At 34.3% G+C, this 20,925-nt stretch overlaps 1 protein-coding gene across 4 annotated transcripts in view; it reads left to right on the forward strand.

Moving 5' to 3' along the window:
* The window catches only part of FER (FER tyrosine kinase), a 128,507-nt gene that overhangs the window by 56,913 nt on the left and 50,669 nt on the right, over window positions 1–20,925 (forward strand). For 3 of the 4 annotated variants that reach the window (XM_050328385.1, XM_050328386.1, XM_050328387.1), the window contains exons 10-12: window positions 1,009–1,101; window positions 6,869–7,072; window positions 9,992–10,114. In XM_050328385.1, coding sequence (XP_050184342.1) covers window positions 1,009–1,101; window positions 6,869–7,072; window positions 9,992–10,114 — 420 coding nt within the window. The remainder of the gene's footprint in view (window positions 1–1,008; window positions 1,102–6,868; window positions 7,073–9,991; window positions 10,115–20,925) is intronic. The other variant, XR_007630407.1, reaches the window with a different exon arrangement.

The following is a 20,925-nucleotide window of genomic DNA, read 5'->3' on the forward strand; positions in this document are numbered from 1 at the left end:
CTGAAGCTGCATTTATTACATTATCATATTTTCATTTTCTTCTGTCAAAGCTGTGCATCTGAAACTTGGAAGGATTCAGGTTTTCTTTTTGACACCAGCAAACACTTGTAGTCTGTCTCCATGATCAGTTTCTTACAGTTTAGGTAACCTATAGCTAATTAGAGTGAGGTTGTTATTGTGTTGTTTCTCTGCTTCAGGCTTGTTTACTTCACAAGTCATTAAAATATCTTTACTGTTTCTGAGGGAAATTTACAAGCAGTAAACTCAGTTTGTCAGTGTTAAAAGTACCTTCTTTTCCTTAAGAGTGATATAATTTTGAGGACTGATAGTAAGAGATTAAGAAATATACAATCTTTGGACTAAGTCAAGTTGTGAAAGCTTGGAATTTAAATCGAGTTATGCTGAACTAGAGGTCCTTGAAGGCTGTTTTTCAGAGCCCTCTGTTTTCAGAGCCCTGTTCTTGCAGAGTTTTAAATCCAGACAGTGGCTGCTCTTATGGTTTATGGTAGTGCCAGAAAAGAAACGTATCCTAGAGCCTGCACTGATGGCTACTGATATTTACAAGTAGTCTGTTGTTAGAGAAGAACATGTTAATAAAAGCAAAAAAAACCTAAACATATATTGTTAATCTACCTATGTAGGGGTTTTTTTACTATATGGGTGGTTTTTATTTTATGTTTTCAATCACTGTCCTTTTAAAATGACAGGTATTTCAGGAGAACCGAGAAGTATGTTCCATGTGTTTAAGGAATAAAAGAATTTCGGTTTCCTTTATACTTAAAATAATTGCACAAAATATTTAAGGAAATAGAGAGTTTCTCAGCAGGTGAATTGATCTAAGTTAGCTTAATCCAGCTGATGTTGACATTTACAGGTTTGCATCAGTAGAGGCTTAGCCCTTGTCTTTTATTTGAATTAAATTCAGGAGTCTACATACCACATTCTCCAATAAATCGATTATCATGCAGGTTTACTTGTTTTCACCGGAGATTCTTCTTTTTCTCCTAGGACAAGAAGGACAAAGTCTCAAGATTTGACACCATACGTCATTCCATAGCAGGAATTATAAGGTCTCCGAAATCCATGTTGGGCTCATCGTCAGTAAGTAGTATCAATAATATAGTGTTGGGATACAATCTGTTATTTTTACATCTTAAGTAGAATTTTTTCGATTTTTTTTTAAGCATGCATTTCTATCTAAATGGACAAAAATTACATTAAAATAATATTATAAAAACACTGTTCTGATTGATCAGCATACATGGTAATATCATGGCATAATGATGTGTCAGAACAACTTGCTGCAATTCAGGGAAAAAAGAGAAATCGTGTGCTCTTTGCAGCTCTCATACTGGTGCTATAATTTTAAGAGTACTCTTCCCAGTAAGGCTGATTTTCTTGAAATGCACTGTCTTATGACAGGTGGTCATGCATATTTTAAAAAAGATTGCAGTAATTATATTCCCCATATTTGTTACTGCTACTACTACTGCTGATGCTATTTAAGTAACTGTTACAGATCATGCTTCAATCCCCACTAAGAATAATTGTTGAGTGTATCTTATGTACAGTTGGCTTTTGTGTAGATTCTGTAATGGTTGGAGAAACTTCCTTGGTGTTTTTGCTTTTCTATTTTCACTATTTGCTTGCAAGAACTAGTTAGAATATTTGAGCACCTACTTAGGGAGGTGTCAGATTTTACTTGAAAACCTTTTTTTTGTTCTTTCTCGAAGTAGAACATGTGATCATTCCAATCCTCCTAACATAAAGACCAAAACTAAAAAAAAAAAAAACAAACCAAAAACCGAACAAAAGAAGAAAAAAAACCCTCAACAAAAAAGTTGGGAAGAGTTTTAAAAACTGTTTAAAACTGCCTTTTAATTGTAATCTTGTCGCCTGAAATATTAGCTCAAAATAGCATTCTTGAGAAAATTCTATAAACAATGGATCTTTTATGTTATGCTCAGGATTGCATCCAAGGACCCATGAAAAGATACAGTAAACTGTGTTTAAGCTAAACATTATTCAGAATGTGTGGAAGAGATTACAATTGCATGTATGCATTTATGTAAATATACATGTGTGTAGAGAGCAGAATTGTACATAGGAATGAAGGAATGGAAAAACAGATATGATGGGATAAAATTAGGACAGGAAGGCTTTTCCTATGAAAAATGTGAAAGTTGCTTGACATATTTGAAAAGTAACAGGAAAAACCTTTCTAAAATTTTGGAATATCCTTGGAGTTAAACAAAATCTCCACATTATCATGATCTTCATTTTGTAAAACTTCTAATTGATACAAAATTTCAACATTTCATAAAAACATCTACTAAAATGTGTATTCCTGTGACCTCTGTTCTTTATGTAGGTGAGACACAGCATTCACCTTTGTCTTATCTATGTGTAATAAAACTTAAAAAAACCCACCCAGACCAAAACCCCCACAAACCACAAAACAAACCTGACTAAAACTGCTTCAAAGAAAAATTGGAAGACAAAAAATTCTCAAAAGGAGGATCAAAATAAAACATTTTTATTAAATCAGGAGAAGTCAATGTCAAAATTTCAATTGGCCAAAGGTGTCCTTTTAAATAAGCTATGTGCCAACATTTTGGTTTTTATTCTAATCTATATCTCTGTTAATTCCATGGAACTTGGTGTAAACCTGGCTGTGTAGATACATGGTAGGTAGGGTTGGTGAAACCTTGGAATACGTTTGGAAGAAGCAAGATGAGCACTGAGTCATTTGAGTCAGAAAGTAAAATCTGAGTAACAATTGTAATCTTGATTATCTGTTGCTTAAATGACACCTACATGACTTCAGAGTCAGAATATATAAACCTCTCAATTTTAAGTTTTGCTTTGTGTTTAGATTTAGCTATTTCTTGTGTGTTAGAAAAGCTAACTGTGCACATACAGCTAAAATTTGCTTCACAAATTAGTACTTAGCTGTTAATGTTTCAGCTGCTCATCTTTTTCCTGCTGACAATTACATAACCATGCTTAATTGCTAAATATATAAACTGGTACTTAAAGCTTATTATCCGTCAAAAAAGTATACAAAGTAATTATTGAAACTGTATCATAAAGTAATATTAACATACATTAAATAAGTGCTATTTTTTATATGAATTTCTTAAAATTTTTGTATTTAATAATTATACAGAAAGGGATCTCAAAGCAGATTTGGACTGGTACTGATCCTCGAATAGAGCATAGTCTAAAATGTGATGTTAACTACCTGTTGTCAAATTATGAGTTTTAAGTATATTGAAACTTTAGAAGTGGATCAATATCTAATTTAAATATAATGGTATTCTAAAAGCAACATCCTGTATTTAATTGGTGGGATATGTTGAATTTTGTTTGTTTCAATTAAGGAAAACTAGTTTTTTGTGTGTCATCTGAAAAAAAGTCAGAGAAACTGTAATTTCAAAAGCAGAGAGGAGTTTACTATTACTTACATTTTGGCACTGAAATGATTTACATGTTCTCAGAATGAGAAGATACGGGGTAATACAGGAAGAAAGTATAGTTTGAAGAAAAGGGAGCTAGGGATTCAGGAGTGTTCTCTTGGACAAAATGCAAGCCAGTTTTCTGTAATAGCAGGAAATGTAAGTTTAATCAAATGAGGAGAGAAAACACAAGAAAGGAGACAGCATACTTGTACTGGAAATGAAGTGATAAACTGAATGAAGAGTCAGTGTCTGCCCTTCTGCATATTTTTTTTGGTACTGAGGCGTTTGAGCTTGACACAAACATCTGTTACTTTTTATAGGATAATTTTTTTATTGTTTATAGGATAATAGATGGAATTAATGTTGGTTTCATAAGGTATATCAGCATTTGGGAATGAGCCAGGCACACAGAATCTAAAGGCAGGATGTTGCATAGGGAATTCTCTCAAATTATCAACCTAAATTTACTGCTGTACGTTCTCATTTGTATCTCTGCCACTCTTTTACACTGACAGAAAAAAATATCTTGCCAAAATGTTTTGTTTACTTAAAGATGTAAAGTAAGGAAGTAAAGAACATTTGCATTCAGAATATATGTGAAAATACAATACTAAGCATGCTACTAGTTTAATAACATCTCATCCCCATTATAATTTTTATTTCATAATACGTAATTTTTTTGAGTTAGAAATAATACACTGCAGTTTGCTCAGTTTTTCTCTTGAAATAAGGGCAGCAGCTGGGGACTGCTTATTTTTACTGTTGGAGAAAAACCACTGTTTCAATGGATTGTGAAATAGGGAGAGAGAAGGGTGCTCAGTATAAGTAAAGAGGACAGTACTAGATCCATGAGGAACATGATGAAGTACATGAGGCCATTTTACTCCTCATAGAAGAAAAAGTGTGAATAAATATATAAGGACACATCCACCAGCCCCAATAACCTGGCAGTGAAATCTGGAAATAAATGGAAATCTCGAAGGAAAAAGAAAAGGGAAAAAAAAAAAAAAAAAGAGGGTTTGGGAGGGAGAGTAGAAATTTGACAGTCTGAGTTCCTTTCCTTCTGTGTGATTTTGTTAATTTTTTTATCTATAGCTTTCTTACAAATTAACATCAAAAATCCTAGAAAAATATTTCTTTGTTTAGCCTGTTAATGCACAAAGTGCTTCTGTAAGCGTACATACAGACGTGCAAGAGATCTCATCCCCCAAATGAAATTCTAAAATTGTTTTTTCAGTTATCTATTTAGTGATACTGAGTTGCATGATGATATTTAAAATCAATAGAGTTTAAAGAAAAGGGATTGGAATTTAATTTTGTACATATGGTTTTTTCCCCTGTATTTTCTTTAAAAATTAACCTTTCATTTAATGCTGACTATAAGATGCAGTAGAAATATTACCGGTTATAGTGAGACAAACTGAGTTGAAATTAATATTAAAATGATTATGTATCTTGCATTTGTACTGTTCTTTCTGGGCTTTCAGCCATATTTGATTCCCTAGCCAGTGAGAGTGAATATTGTATCATGTAGAAAATATATTAGAAGACTTGTTCATAAAAGTAATACTGTTTTAATAACACTCAAAACATGAATAATTGCTTACCTCATCAGAAAAAACACCTTTATTCTGATTGTCCCATAGTATATGACAAAAAGCAAAGGCAATATGAGGGAGAAAACAATCAATTAAGGAAACTTTGTAGAATTTTCTTTGTTTTCTTCTGAAGTAATAAATATTAATCAAATTTCAAAGAGTGAGAAGGTTGGTGATAGTGTCATAGACAGTATGATAGTTAACAATGTCCAAAATGCTCTGTTTTTCTTCCATAACTCTTTCTGTGTTACAAAGGCTTTTAAGATGTTTTATTCTGGAATGTGATCCTGATTGTCTAAACAATACCTCAACCTGCACCCTATTTGTACATAAATAGGTGTTCCTATCTGGTGGCTTCCTTTTTAGGAAGCTATAAATTAATTGCACGTCAGATTAATTTTTTATTTTAGCCTTCCTTTGTGAAGACCATGAAGTAGTTTAGTGACCCTGAACTGTTCTTTTATCCTTAGAAACATTTCCTTTCAAGTAGAAATATGTTTCTGTGGTAGAGGGTTTGTTGCTCTGAATCCCTGAACATAAGAGAAGTTTGGGTTTTCTTTCAAGGCAGACTGGGTGTCTTTGAATGGTAAATGTTCACGTAAACAATGTTCTCTAACATTTTGAAAGCTTATTTTTTTTCTTTTAGGAATTTCTGAAAGAAAATGTTAATGGTGGCAAGCAGTTCTCATGTGAGATGTATTTAACTGTCTGTGGCTTTGAAATATGTGACTACCTTCTTGGCCAATCAATATCTCTGCTTTTTAGCAGTTCACTGTGCTCATAAACACAGAGATGGGAGTACAGCTTTTGCTCCTGAAAGCTCTGAGTGTGCACGCTGTGTTCAAGCTGTTATAATTTCTTACATAGTCCTTGCTATATGTTTGATTGTCCTTCACTGAGATGTGAATCTTCGTGCTGTTACCTAGATGCAGGTTAGGAGGCTTGCCTGGGACACGAACACTCACAGCACAATTACATTGTTCAGAGCTTTACCACCCTGGCTGTGAGAATTTCTATGAGCTCTGGCTATGGTCTTGAATGACAAGCCCTTAAGGAAGGGCTTGTCTACCTACCCATAATGAATAAATCTGAAGTAGTCATTGAGAAAATACAGTTTTCCTCTGTGTTCTCTTAAGCAACGTAAGCATGTTAAAACTAATGTGTACAATCATAGTTTAAAACTCAATAACTTCCACTTATAACCATTTTCTACCACTCATAACCATTTCCATATAGTGAAAATAATGTCTTAAAATCTTTGTGCCTTCAGAAACTCTGTATCATAGTGGTGGTACACCAGATGTGTAGTCTGCACTAGAGTGTACCTGTTAAAAAAATATCTCATACTTATTAATTGATTTGGGATGGAAGTGATAAACTCTGTGAAAACAGGTTATTCATTTCGCATGCTTTGTATAAATCAGTTTATTATGATTTTCTGTTTGATAAGTTTCTGTCTGGACAAAGAAGTTATTAATTTTCAATTGTTTTTAATGGCATGTCAGAGTGAGTGAGAAAGAGTTGGTCAGCATGGCTTATGAAAAACAGCAGGCCAAGTGAAAAATATAACATGGTTTTATGGATGTTTCCATAAACTTCTGCTTTTGATATATTAATTTTTCAAGTACTTGAAAAAAAAGTGATCAATATGACTTTTGTGTAAATGTAAGAGCCTTGATTTTATTTGTTAATAGAAATACATAATGTAGGTACAGAAATAGAAATTATTGTTTTGATACTTTTCATGTAAAAGTAAACTCTGAAAATGTACTAATATAGTTAACATTTTTCTTCAATTTTTTTCCCAAGTTCTTTGATGTAATCTCAACCACTGAGAAACCGTTGTCTGAGCAAGACTGGTATCATGGTGCAATTCCAAGAATAGAAGCCCAGGAGCTGTTAAAACAGCAAGGAGACTTCTTGGTGCGCGAGAGCCACGGGAAACCTGGTGAATATGTCCTTTCTGTGTTTTCAGATGGACAACGGAGACACTTTATCATACAATATGCTGATGTACGTCTCTGATATAGTACTGAATATTCAATTTAGGACCTACATAGTTTACTATAGCAAATGGATTTAGCCTTTATATGAAAATGTGAAAGCTGTGGGAAATATTTCCATCAGTGCTGAAATCGGGGAAGAGGTCATTTTGGGAAACAAAGGAAAAATATGAAGTATCAGGTTATTCGATTTCTTTTATCCTATTGATTTATTGATTTATTTATTATTGAAAAGCCAAGATATTTCTGTGTATCTTTTGAAATCTAGAACTTGTTACTAATTAATTTATGCATGTACCTTTATGTATTTTTAAACCCATTTTCATAGTTGGTGCCAATTAGACTACTTTTAATTCAGACAATAAAGATTCAGCTGAATCTTTCTGAAAAATGGATATAGTCATGGTGAAGAAAGTAATCAGTGTTGGTTTTATACAATTGGGAATTGAAGTCCCTGCTGCACTAGAGGTGCTTATGTTGTTTTTAGCCCTATAGTTACTGTTTTGTTCAGTACTCAAATGCTTATGGATGTTACACAGTGTATATGCTTCTAAGGACCAGAATTGACCCCCCTTATTACTCTAACTTAAGAAAAATTGGTGACTGAATTAGCAGTATGTTATATTGTTATATGCCTTTAACCAGTGTATTTCTTTTTATTCTTCCTAATGTACTGCTTGTTTTTTTTAATGTATGTATTTTTCTTTTTACCTTTCAGAATTTAAAACTTACTAGAAATGTGACATTTCACATAACATTACTAGAATTTTTTCTGAAATTAGACATTGCAGCAAATCATTCTCAGTTATGATTCAGTAATACTGTCTCTTCAGTCTCTTGTAACAAAAGTCTCCTCACGTTTAATGATATTTACACTAAGGGAATTTCCTTATCTAAATCCCCAGCAGATGCAGCATGCCTGGGGGAACTCAATATTGTGTACCTGCTTTATTTCCTTTTAATAAGAGGCAGTAATATTTTTCACACTTCGTAGAGGTTGGAAGGCTTTTATAGGATCAGTGATTATGGTCACCTGTCATGGCTGGAATGTTCATTAGTTCTCACCTACTGTTTTCTTTCCACTTTGTGGAAGTGAACATTGCACATGGTGTTTATTTTATTTTGATTTTATGACCTGAAAGTATTTTGATGTGTCAGAGTGCTGAACGAGAAAATAAGTGATAAGATTACCTCTGCGTAGACACACAGAATCTTACAAGATGCTTGGTGCTCTCTGATCTGACCCAGCAGAAATAAATGCACGTTGTCTACTTGACGTGACTGAAATAATTTTGTACAAATCATTTTGGTAGGGAAGTTCGAGGAGAGTGTAGTGCAAGGGATTTATTTGTTTTGCACTGGTATAGAGAATGTGAAATTGGGTCTCTGTGATTGGTGAAACCACACTCTTGGATTACTGAAGGTTCCCATATTTTCTTCTGAATCAAGCACTGAAGATCAGAGTGGGACATTTGTTTTAACAGTGATCCTTCAATTGCATAAGTGTTCTCTCTCTGGTTTTACCATTATTTTAAAATCTAATCTTAATATTTAACTATGTGTGATAAATTAGTTTATCATTCAGCTTTAAACTGAATTAATTCACTGCTGTCCATTCAAGGCAGCTGTTGTTTTCACTTCTGGCATAGGTTCAGGCTGTGGCATTGTAAAATTGTTGTTTGTTAGTGATGTTAATAATGGTCAGGATGCAGTGTAAATACACAGAATCAAAGGACACTGTCTGCCCTGAGGGTTTTACATAAACAGCAGCAGATGGGCGCCTGGCTGGGTCTGGGATGAGGAAATAATGGGCAGTAGTGGCTGTTGTGCTAAGGAGACCTCTAGGACATCAGGTTTTTTTCTATCATCAGCACAGAAGTGTGAAGGAACTTATTTGAAAGGAATGGGAACTAGTATTAGTGGTCAATGAAAGTGTGGTCATTATTTAATAAACAACAAAATACCAACACAAAGTGTTCAGTCCATGGAAACATTTTTATGATAGAGATCCGTGAATGTTAAAAGCAGGTGACATGACCAAGCTGTCTTTGCTAACAGAAACAACATGTTTCAGGAAGTTAATGCTTTAACTCTCAAGGAACACAATAAACTTACAATGCACTGTGAAAGGACTTTAACCCTGGGGGCTAGCAAGAAAACTGTCTGCATGCTGTGGTAGAGGTTTTCATTGCCCAGTTGTGTAAATGAACTTGAATCACCATCTGTGCTTTTGAGTTTTTTTTAATTGCAGTACTTGTTCATTGTCAGACTGGCTTATGGCAGCTACTTGTGGGAAGAGCTCTCTAATTGTAGATGCTGAGTCTTGTGAAAGCACAAGGCTTTTCATATGTATCACTGTACTTCTCTTTGAATCACATGCGTGAGCTGCCTTTAGCTGCTTTAGGCTCTTCTGGTTTATATTCCTTATTGAAGACCAATCATGTATTGTATGCTCTGTGCCACGGATTTATTAATTCAAATATTATAAATGCAGTAAGATTAGATTAAGGCAGTGTTACTTATCTCCTGTTTATTGTCAGATTTTTTGTTTTGCTTTCATAGTTCTTAGAACTTGAAGTAATTCAGAACTTGGTGTTTTTTCTGGTTTAGAATATTTTTAATTTCAATCTGTCATAGTTTTAAGTTTAACTGTCCTATCTATTTAAATTAAGAGTTTAAATAGTCATTTCATCATGCTGCCTTAAATGAGTGATGCAGTAATTTTGCATTTATTAATTTGTCATCTTCTTAACTGTCATTCCATTTAAGTCAGTAGGAATGCTATTTAAAGATCAGAAAATTAATCTAATTCTGTAAAAGTGAGCACTGCTTTCTTACAAGGGGGGGAAATTTGATGATGCACTTTTGCAGTTTCTTGTTAGAAATGTTCCTTGTAGAGAAATAATTATTCCCTTTTATGTCTTTAAAGAATCAATATCGTTTTGAAGGAACTGGGTTTCCAACTATTCCTCAGCTCATAGAACATCATTACACAACAAAGCAAGTTATTACGAAGAAATCAGGTGTCGTTCTGCTGAATCCTGTTGTTAAGGTAATGCGTACATTCCAAGAACTTTATTTAACTGAAAATAATTTTGGGGTATTTCTGTTGTTATTTCAAATATGGTCCTGTGCAACTTCTCAGAAGATTTTTTATTTTTGTGCATTCTGTGATTCTGTTTCGGAGCTTTTTGTACCTTTTCAGTTCTATGCAATATATTAATTTAAAATTACTCTCCATTCTGATCTCTATAATAAATTTTTGCTATCTTGAAAGAATATCCTCCTAGTTTTTTTTTTTTTTGTTCCCATTTGGATTTCAATACTTAGTAATTCAAAGTAGTAGTTTATTGCCCTTCCCTCCGTAAAGGAAGACGTTTCTTTTATATAATGGTGTTTGATAAGTGGTGACAGTCTCATGAAATTTAGAAGACTTACGACAACTACATTTTGTCTCTGTTTTATATCTCAAAAATAAGTTATACAGACACAGAAAAAGGTACTGACACTCCAGCATAATTGAAAATTTAAAGTAAAAATTCCCTTTTTAATCAGTAGGCTATTGCAGAAAGTCTTTCAGGAGGGAAATGAAAATGTATAAGTATTAAACTATATCAGTGTTTTAAGAACCTTCTTGACTTCTTCCTATATTTTTGCAATTAATGTCTACTTTGTTGATACTTCATTCATATGACAACTCCACTTATATCTTTGGATCTTAACTATAGGTAAACCTTCTTGATTTATTTTTTTTAAGACTGGTTGCAAGCCTCTGTTTAACAAATTTTGGTGCTACATGATTTGAATTTCTTTAGAGCAGCTGTTTTCAAAAATATTTAAATTGTTTTGGTTTGTAATGGCTTTTGCTCTGAACTATGATTTTATGGTTCTCCCATCTGACAAAAACTACTTGTATTCTGAAGAAGTATTTCAGAATGAAGAAAAAGAGTGTTGTGAGCGTTCCTTTTTAATTTACTTGGAGCCTTTCATATAGGAAAGTAGAGACATTTTAAGTGTTTTCAAAAATAGCATATGCACTCTGACACCTAGTGTTGGGGGTAATTTATGCATCATGTACTATTACCAAAATGTCTTTGATCATTTGCTGAAAATTTATTTGACATTGCAAAGAGTGTTTTTTCTTTGTTCGATTTATAACTGCAGAGCAGTCTTTGTCATTTCGTGCAATCTTTAATCTTTTTATGCAAATTGCTGTCCCTGTAATAACCTATTTAGAAATTGAAAGTTAAATATGGCAGAGAACTTCACAGAAAAGTTATGCTTTTTAGTTTGTTTTTGCTTTTCTTCCTTCCCACAGTCCTTCATCCTCCTTTACCATATTAGTAAAATTAGTGTTCACCTTCTGTGGCATCGCCCTTGAAAGGAACAGTATTAATAGTGTCACAAAAGGCCTGTCCCATGTCCCATTTCATGTAGACCAAATCTGCCTGCCTGGAATTTTAATGATGCTGTAATAATAGAATTTAAATTAGAAAAACGGAGGGCATTAAAAAAGATATCTGCAAGTGACTTCTTTAATGGAAAAGTCTCTCATATTTATTTATAATCTTATAGAAAAATATGCATAACATTCTTCAGTTTGTTATTGATGGACTGACTGGTATGTAGAGCCCCTGGGTAACCTCAGTGCACACCCAAGGTCTTTATTAGTAGAACTGCTATTTTAACCATTATTAGATGTATTTTAACTTTTTAACATCTTTGAACTCATGTTGTGGAGGTTTTCAAATTTTTTGAAATACATTTCTTTATGCTTAAGAAATGTGTATGAAGTTGTGAATAAGCTTCAGTTTGACTACTAGAAAAGAGAGTCATCAAAAACATAAGGAATGCCATTTTTATTTAGGTGTATCTGCATTAATGTTTTCATTTGAATGGGAAATACACCTTTAAAGCAAGTCTTCTCAGTGCCATTAGGATGCTCTGCCTCCACCACTGAGCAATCTCTGAGGATTCACTTTACTTCTTTCAGCTGAAACAAAACAGGAAGATGCAGAACTCTCATGGGAGGGCTCTCAGTTTTCAGAACCAGGAAAGATCTAACCTGAAATAATGCTTTCTCCCCCAAATGTAGGTTTCAGATCCTGAGCACCAACTGATTCACTCCAGACATCTGCCCCTATTTCACTAGTGCTAACATAGTCCTAGTATTTGGATCCTCTGTGATGTGGCTTTACGCATTTTGCATACGTGGGAGAATGAGGGACCATAAATGTTGAGATGAATGAAAAGTGTTTAAAAAAAAAAAAATATTTCTTAGTAGTGGTTCTAATGCAGATAAATAAGTTTGCAAATTATGTGATTCGTTTAAGCAGTTCTGATGCTGTCTTGCAAGGTATGTGCATGTTAGTGAGTTAGACATGCAAAGAAATGAAGAATTACAAATTTAAGTTAGATTCTTTTCATGAAAATGCACTTATAAGCATCTGACATGACCCTAATTTTTCAGTCACTGAACCAATTTGAAGATGGGAAGCATAAACAATCTATATGCTTCATGTTTCAGCTTCTTAGTAGTATCACAGAACTAACAGTGACTCCCTTAGTAATTAGTTAACATACACTTATCCATGCAAAGGTAGCCACAAGCTGTTTTCCTGGCTTTCCCCTTAGTGTTGGTTGGTTTTCCTGGTGTTTTGTTTGACTTTGCTTTATTTTGGCAAAGCAAGCTGCAGTTCACTTTTGCAACTCTACCCTGACTAGATTTGTAGCTCCAAAGAGGATATCTGAGTTACCTGCATGATACTCAAAGGCTTTGGCCAGGCATTCTGTAGGGATGCTGAGAAGCACCTGATGGTCATGGTCTCTGTGTGTTGATTTTTGACCCAAAGCTACAATTCTCATCATTTTAATTAAAGTCTAATTACACACATTTTTAAATGCTGAAATATATCTTCAATTTTCTTTAAGAAAACTGAACTCACAGTGGGAAGTGAGTATTTATAATATGTAAAAGATGTACTTACACAAAATGGATTTATTTATCTATTGTGTATGCATGAAATGGTTCAATAGTCTGCAGCTACTGGCATATGATAACAGAATTTCATATCTTAGTACTTGAGGTATATTTCAGTTATGTTTCTATTTCCTCGGAATTTAAGAAATTAGAGGATTTGCTTTTCAGGTTTTGTGGCAGAGATGATTACAATATTTCTGTCATGTAACAAATGGAATGCATTGTCCTTAATGGAGGCCTATTCTTGTCAAGGCATGTCATCCTGTTGAGAAAAGAGAAAAAGGAGAATAATTTGCTCTTTGTGCTACCAAAGTACTAAATCAAATTCATGTGTAATTTCAGTTATATTGACTACTTTCAAAATTGAAAAGATTTATTTTCTCAAAAATCCTTATTAAAATGCGTTGTAACAATGGAGGCTCAAAGAGTAACAAAGATTGCTTGATAGTCAGTGATCGAAAGTTTTTATAGTTTTTTTATCTAAAGACCATGGCATTAAACATCTGCTCTAATCAATGTTTCTGCTTCAGTCTTGTCTTTGGTATTTCTTTCCATGATCAGATTTAGATTAAAATTGGAAGATAAGAGACTCTTAAAGGGTGTAAGCATTATACTCAAACCTAGAAAAATGTAAGTTTAACAAGTATATGAATTCCATTTTAGCAAACAGTGTAATTTTTGACCAATCTCTGCCCTAGATATATTAAGTGGACACCTTGGCTACACATGAATTCCTGGTTTCTGTACTACTTTCATATAAAAAATTATAGAATGCCATAGTGCGATGTGGAGTGCAAATTGAACAAAAGGAGTTATCTCAAATATGAATGGAACAGTAGGAAGTAAGAAAAATAACTAAAATTTAAGCCATTCATTCTTACTAAGAAAGAAAAGTAGGTATGTTGTTTGGAAGGGGAAAAAATTATTAAATTAGTGATTTCAGAGGAAGACTTTTTGATAACTGGTAACTAGGAGAATAAATTCCTTCAATTAAAGAATACTTTGTCAAGGATTATTTATATTAACTAGATTTTATTGTTGCCATTTTGTATATACCTGTGAAAATCAAAGGATTAGCTATATTGTGTAATATTCTGGCTGTAAGTCCTTATGAACACTTGTAAAATCTGGGGCTTTGCACTGTGGCATTTCAGTGTTTTTATCAGAAACTTTATAACCAGATGTTTATATAGCACAATTAAACAACTGTATTAGAATTGTGTATGATGGCAACACCTTTTCTGCTGAAGTAACATCCTGGATTTTTTATGGATTCTGGCTGCTTCCCCAGATTTGGAATTAAAATATTCTATAATAATTATTTTTTATAACATTGTGAGTTACAAACTTCTTGTGGATCTTTAATTATGTTCTTCTTCCTGTTTCTACTTGTGAAAGCAGTCAGTTTGCAATATTTTCATAGAATGTGGCTGCAAGTATGTAACCTTCATTGAACATAAGCTCTCACAGGTCAAAAAACACAGTGTAGATTAAAAGCAAAAATGAGTGTCTGAGCTCTTAAATTCCCTTGTAGAATTATGGTTATGCACAGTTGGGTACTGTGAAGTAGCTTATGATTGCTTCCAAGTATTTTAGCGTCCATCAGTTTAAGTGGAACAAAATGTTAAGGAGTGAAATGACATTTCAGCTGTGCAGTAGCAAAGGTTACACACAAAAGCAGCTGCAGAATAAGGAAGGGTATGGCTTTCTTGAATCAGGTATGTGCATCAAATGTGTGTAATTGTGTCTGAATTCTCAAGAAGATCTGTGTGGGAGAGCATGAATACTAGATCTGTTTGCTTAATTGTGGGCCAGTTTATTGAGAAAGAGTTGTGACACACTGAGGAGGACTCTGTGTAGTTAATTCTCAGACTTTTGAGTTTTAGAAAAGGATACAGAAGGTACAGAAAAGGTGCAACTGTTGTGGTTTAACTCCAGCTGACCACTGAACACAGAACACAGGGGATCATTCACTTCTTCCGCAGTAGGATAGTGAAGACAGTCATAAGGGTAAAAGTGAGAAAACTTGTGGGTTGAGGTAAAAAACAGTTTAATAGGAAAAACATAAGCCACACATGCAAGCAGAGGAAAACATGAAATTCATTCACTGCTTCCCGTGGGCAGGCAGGCGTTTAGCCATCCCCAGTTAAGCAGGGCTCCATCACACGGAACTGTGACTTGAGAAGACAAATGCTGTCACTCTGCATGTCTTCCCCTTCATTCTTTTTCCCCAGCTTTATATGCTGAGCATGATGCCATTTGTTAGGGGGTGTTGGGACATCCCTTTCGTCCACTGGGGTCGGCTGTCCTGGCTGTGTCCCCTCACAATGTCTTGTACAACCTGCCAGAATTTGTGGGAAAAGCTTCAAAAAATTCATGTTGACTGGAATCTTTTAATTTTAGAGGAGGTTGTGTATGCATGCATGCCATAAAGATTACTTCATGTGTTAATCACCTATTAGCTACTGTGAACAAAATTACCCCAGCCAAAACTAGCGCAGCAGAAAAGAGTAGATTACCATAGACCGCAGAGGAAAACTTTGTCTAGCTAAAGTCAGTAATACAGGAGAAAAAAAAATATGCTGAATACAGCATTCGGAAGATTGCAGAAATAATAATAGAATCTGCTAATATTTAGCAGAACCATTTCTGTACCACTTCCCTTTGTGTGTCCTTCATTGACTGGCGCTTTTTTCTGCCACCAAGAGGTTTTTCCAGTGCTTCTGCTGTTCTGAATAATGAGTTAGTGGTATGTGAGAAGCTAGCAGTATCTTATTGAAGAACTATGTACATCTGATATAAGAAACTTAATGCAGCATGATTCTTTTAAACAGCATCTCTGTAATGTTGAATGATTTCTGGTTCAATGCCATCATCTTTCTTGCTTGGAGTGCAGGCAGAGCTTATTGGTACTCTTGCTGAAATCTCATCAATTAAAGCTACAGTTTCCTTTCTGTGTGGCTTTGCCTTTTTCCTGCTCTTTCACAATCAAAAATTAGCTAATATAGTAGTTTATTTGGAATTTTGACAAGTTACTTCCATTCCATTCCAGTGGTTTTAATATATTGTCTGAAGATTATAAAACCTAGTGCAAGATGAACAGGTGTGGCTAGGAAAGATCTTTGGGTTGTGTTTTGCATAAATAATGATTTGGTACAAGCTCTAAGGTGGAACTGTAGCACTTTGGAAGGTATTGTATGCTGACCACTCTAACTTAAAAATTATTTTTGAATGACTGTTGGGTATATCGAGGAACAGTCCGGCAGAGAGTATACCGTAGTATGTGGATGTTGCCAAAAGGATGAGTTAAATATTTTTCCTCATGGAGAAAAGAAACCATCTAACTGGAAACAGTGGATGTTTTGAAGTTAAGTCAGGATGGATCTAAGTATGTGGCTAAGTATCTTACATAGTTCAAGGAGACTGTCTTGGACATTTTGCATCTGTAGTCTCCCTACCCCATATGACACACCTCTCCATATGTGAGTGGAAGTAAAAATGTGTTTGTGCCTGTGTGAAAATATTTTAGCCTATTTTAATAATTTGAGTTGTGTGGTGGTGGTTTTTTGTTGTTTGTTTTGTTTTGTTGTTGTTGTGCACACATAATATGACTACTTTTCCATTCCTCTCTATTTTGATCACATGGAATGTCTAAATGAAAAACCAGCTTTGTTTTATCATACAGCTTTGTTTTCTTTTCAGTGTACAGAAGATTGTCAATGGTTTTGGAGGACATATCTGATCCAGGGCAGACAGTTTTTCTGTTTGCATATATTTGGTTAGCAGAGTACTTAGGTTTCAGAGCTGAATTTATTGCCTTAAGTCCAGAGGAATACTATGTGTTTTAATGTGTTTGAAATATCAAGGTTTTGACATAAACTTGACTTTTTCTTTCCTGTACTTAAAGATTTCACATTCTGTCGTGTTCTTCCTCAGATTTCTTCTTTCTTCTCTATTTTCTCTATTTCCTGTATTTTTCCTCAAATATATTCAGCATCTTTCTAGCCCTTTCTTGAATACGAGAATACAAACTTAGGGAAATACTGCACATCATTCCCAAAAAAAGTGAGGAAAACTGGTATTGTATATTGACTTCTACAGTCATTTTGTCTACTGATCTTTAAGTAAGATTGCTCAAAGAACAGCTGTGCAGTTAATCTGAGGTCACTTCTACAGTTTGCACCTTGCATAATAGCTTTTGTGAATCTCAATTCTACCCTCTTGGTTTATGGCCATTTACAGTTTGATTTAGCAGAAAGGTTGAACTTCACAGTGTTTTTTTTACCTAACAGTAAGAAGTCAGATAAAATAGTACTTTTTCTAGGGAGCTAAAACTGTCTGCACTATTATTCTGTTTTACAGCTCACATTGAGTTTCATCAGTGTGGCTTAATGTGGAAAGCAGCTTCTATAACAATTTTTACAGCTCATGAATCTTTATTCTGAAACAGTTTTATGGAAGTTGCCAGTGAGGTTTTTCAGAACCCCTCTTGTAAAACTCACTTGTTCGTTTGAAAAATCTTTTCTACCAGCTACCTTTATTTCCATATTTAATCTGAAGGACTTGAAACACATAGTATATGATTCATGAAATTGATATGAACATTAGGTGTACTGACATAGATGATGTCAAAAATATTACTTCTTTAAAAAGATCATTTCTCGTCCCCCCCATTGACAGGCCTGTCTGTATGTACACAGCTGTTATTCACTTCTTTTTTCCTCTGGTTCATCAAGTTCTGATAAGTGATACTTGAATACCCATGTGATGAAAATTGTCTGTGATTCTGGTTTTCATAGCCATAAAAAGAATTTTACTGTAATACTGAAAATGAAAGATTAGCTTTCCGTTTTTGTTGTTGTGGGAAAATAGTTCTTAGCTGCAGTAATTCATACTACTGATATTTTCTATTTAACCTGAAAGAAGGAGAGCAAATACTACTTTACAAAGTAGTTTTCTGCTCCATTTTTTCTGCTTACATGAAAAAAACAGATATCATGCATGTTTATGTGCTAGATTCATGAGATTTTGACAAACTCCCTCTTTTTGGGGGGGTTATTTTAGAGAAATGTTAAGGGTTAATATAATCCCCTCAGAGAAAGGATAGGGATGTTTAGCTTTTTGGCTAATTCCCCATACTGTCTTCAGCTAGATTCTGAGGCTGCAAAGTCTTATGTTTTCATTTCTCTTAAAGCAATATGTTTTGGTTTTAGTCAATTCATTTTGGGGCTCCCTAAATCAACCAAGCTTTTTTTAGCCTTTTTTGCTTTTGTTACATCTACTAGTAAGATGAAAAACAGTGACAGAATTTTCTAGAGAAACTGCCTTCTGAACTAGGAAGAGTAAATAATGTGACAGATAGCATGAGAGAAGTAAATAACAGTGATGATAGCATAGAAATCTTATTTATTCATACTGCCTTGGAACCTCATCAGAATTTCGTCCCTCTTCCTCTTTTACAAATCTTACTTTGGAGCTTGGGTAAGAATCTTGTTTTTGTTTGGTGGTTCTCTGAAACTGAATACAGCAAAGGTGACATTTTTCTTTTTATCCTCTCTTCTCTCTTCTGCTAGAAATAGTGAGATTTTTAGAACTTTGTATCTAATTCTCAAAATGTCTGTTTTTAAAAGTTCAGCGTCTAATTGCCTTACTGCTGGTTGTTAATTTGAAAAAGTACCATATTAGAGTTCTTAATGATTGAAATTGTTGCAGAAATTATAGAAAAATACTGTTAAGGGAATTTGAACACTAAGTATTAGTTTTTGGTTATGTTTTCCATTTTATTGAAAGCTGTTATAATTTAGCTGCAACTAATTTGTAAGTCACCTTCTTAGCTTAATAATTTGTGATTTCTTTGATGTGGTTTCTCCTAATAAAGGGAGATAGGCAGGAGGAGAACTGCACTAAGGATTTGAGCTTACATATTTTGAAGACATTTAAGGTAACAGTGATAACATTTCAGTGTCATAGCTCAGAAAAAGAAAAATGAGGTTGCATCTTCTACAGCAACCATCTGCTGTTCCTACTGGTACCTCAGTGGCTTGCACACAACACAACACAACAGTACCTGCATTCTCATTGAAGAAAATATTGATTCCTTGCTAATTGCTCAGGGTTTGAAACTTATCATGGTCCAGGGAACCATGAAACTTAATACCATTCTAAGAATAATACTTAATATCTAGAAAAAAAATACTACATGTCCAGAATACTTTATTTTACAAATAAAAGGCAAAATTTCAGATTACAGTAAAGATTTTATTTCTTTAATTACTGCTTTATTGGGGGTTTGTCTCTTTCTGAGTTACAGTTAACTTTTGAAATAACTCTCCTCTTTGAAAATGTGTATCTTTATTGAAATTAAACAAGTTATACCGGATAGTCTCAGAAAGTCTGGAAAGGTAATAGCAAATTGTTACTTAAATAAACTTTCAGTATAATGACTGCTGGGGAAAGGGCTGGTGTCCTACCTGGTGTCCTGCTGACCGGGGAGTCCCCTGTGACTGCTCAAGCCCAGGGAGCAACCAGCCCTGACTACACACTTGCCCTGCTACTTAGTAGTTACAAGGAGTAATAATCAGAGAACTGTAACACTTGAACAAAGTAGGTGGGAGGATGTGGCTTCAGAAGGCAGTAATGCCTTTCCTAGCCAGGGAAGAAGGAACTCCTTTGCCTGCGGTGGAAACAATTATGTAGTAACAAGAGCGGTCTCAGTAAGGTTCTTGCTCATCTTTCTTTTCCCACCAAAGAATTGTCTGCCTTGAATAAGTTCCTTTCTATCCTTTAGGTATCTTGTTGTTTCCCAGATATTCTTCCATGGGGAAGCTGAAAGCCATGCTTTTGCCAGTAGTTCCTCATGTCTGATAAAGGGTTATCTATCAAGCAGTGCTGAAGCTTAGTCTGAGCTCAGCCAAGTCAGTTCCTGTGCTGTGGCATTCATGTAATTCAGTTTCTCCTGGGGGAAGCCACTGGACAGAAATAAAGTAGAATGTGGTAAAGTTCGTAGATTTCTTAAGTAATTCCGTTTGGAAATAAGGTATATCAGTAAGATTACGATCAAGTATGCTCAAGTGCTAATTTTTCTAACTGAATTTGTCTAAAGTGCTTTTATATTCCACGGTCCAAAATTAATAATAGAAAAATCTGAACAGTCACAAACTAAAGAGAGATTTATAGTAGTGTCACAAGAAGAGGGCTGCATCATAAACAGGCTCCTTCTGGGTGGAATTGTAATGGGCATTAACAGTCTCAGGAGTTCTGTCTGCTGGCATTCAGATTAGTTTGATTAGGTATGAAAAATGTGGCAGATTTGCTCCATTTGATTTAGAAGCAATTCTTTTGAAATAAAAATTTCTGTGACTTGTACTGATGTGCAATAAAGTGTCTATTGATCTATACCTACATTCAAGAATATTATGTCTCATTTTACTGTCATGTTTCTTCTATAACTTTCGGGATCTTTCATTCACATGATTAATCTGTAGAGGAGTTAAGCACTTACAGGAGATTGTGAACTTTATGATCAGACATGACTTTATTTCTAACTTTTTAATGATATGTTAATATGTATCCATTTATTTGTGTGCCTTATTGATTATGAAGTATTGACAACTATCTAAAATTATTTAATGATTTCATATTCAACTCAGTGGAATTCAAATAGATTTAGTGAGACAACATACTTGCAGTAGAAAGTCTTATCCTTGTTACTGTCCACCTTACTTGCTGTTCGTATTATAGTTACTAAGGAAAGACATCTGAACCACTTACATTTTGTTTTGAACTAAAGTTTAAATTAATATCTAACACATTACAAATTAGAAAATTGGGTTTCTTTCTTTTTTGATGCCAGAATTGGCAGATGTAGACGACTGTCTCTTCTC

The sequence above is a fragment of the Myiozetetes cayanensis genome, unplaced genomic scaffold, assembly GCF_022539395.1.
Source record: "Myiozetetes cayanensis isolate MyiCay16 unplaced genomic scaffold, myiCay2020 scf4, whole genome shotgun sequence".
Classification (NCBI taxonomy): Eukaryota; Metazoa; Chordata; class Aves; order Passeriformes; family Tyrannidae; genus Myiozetetes; species Myiozetetes cayanensis.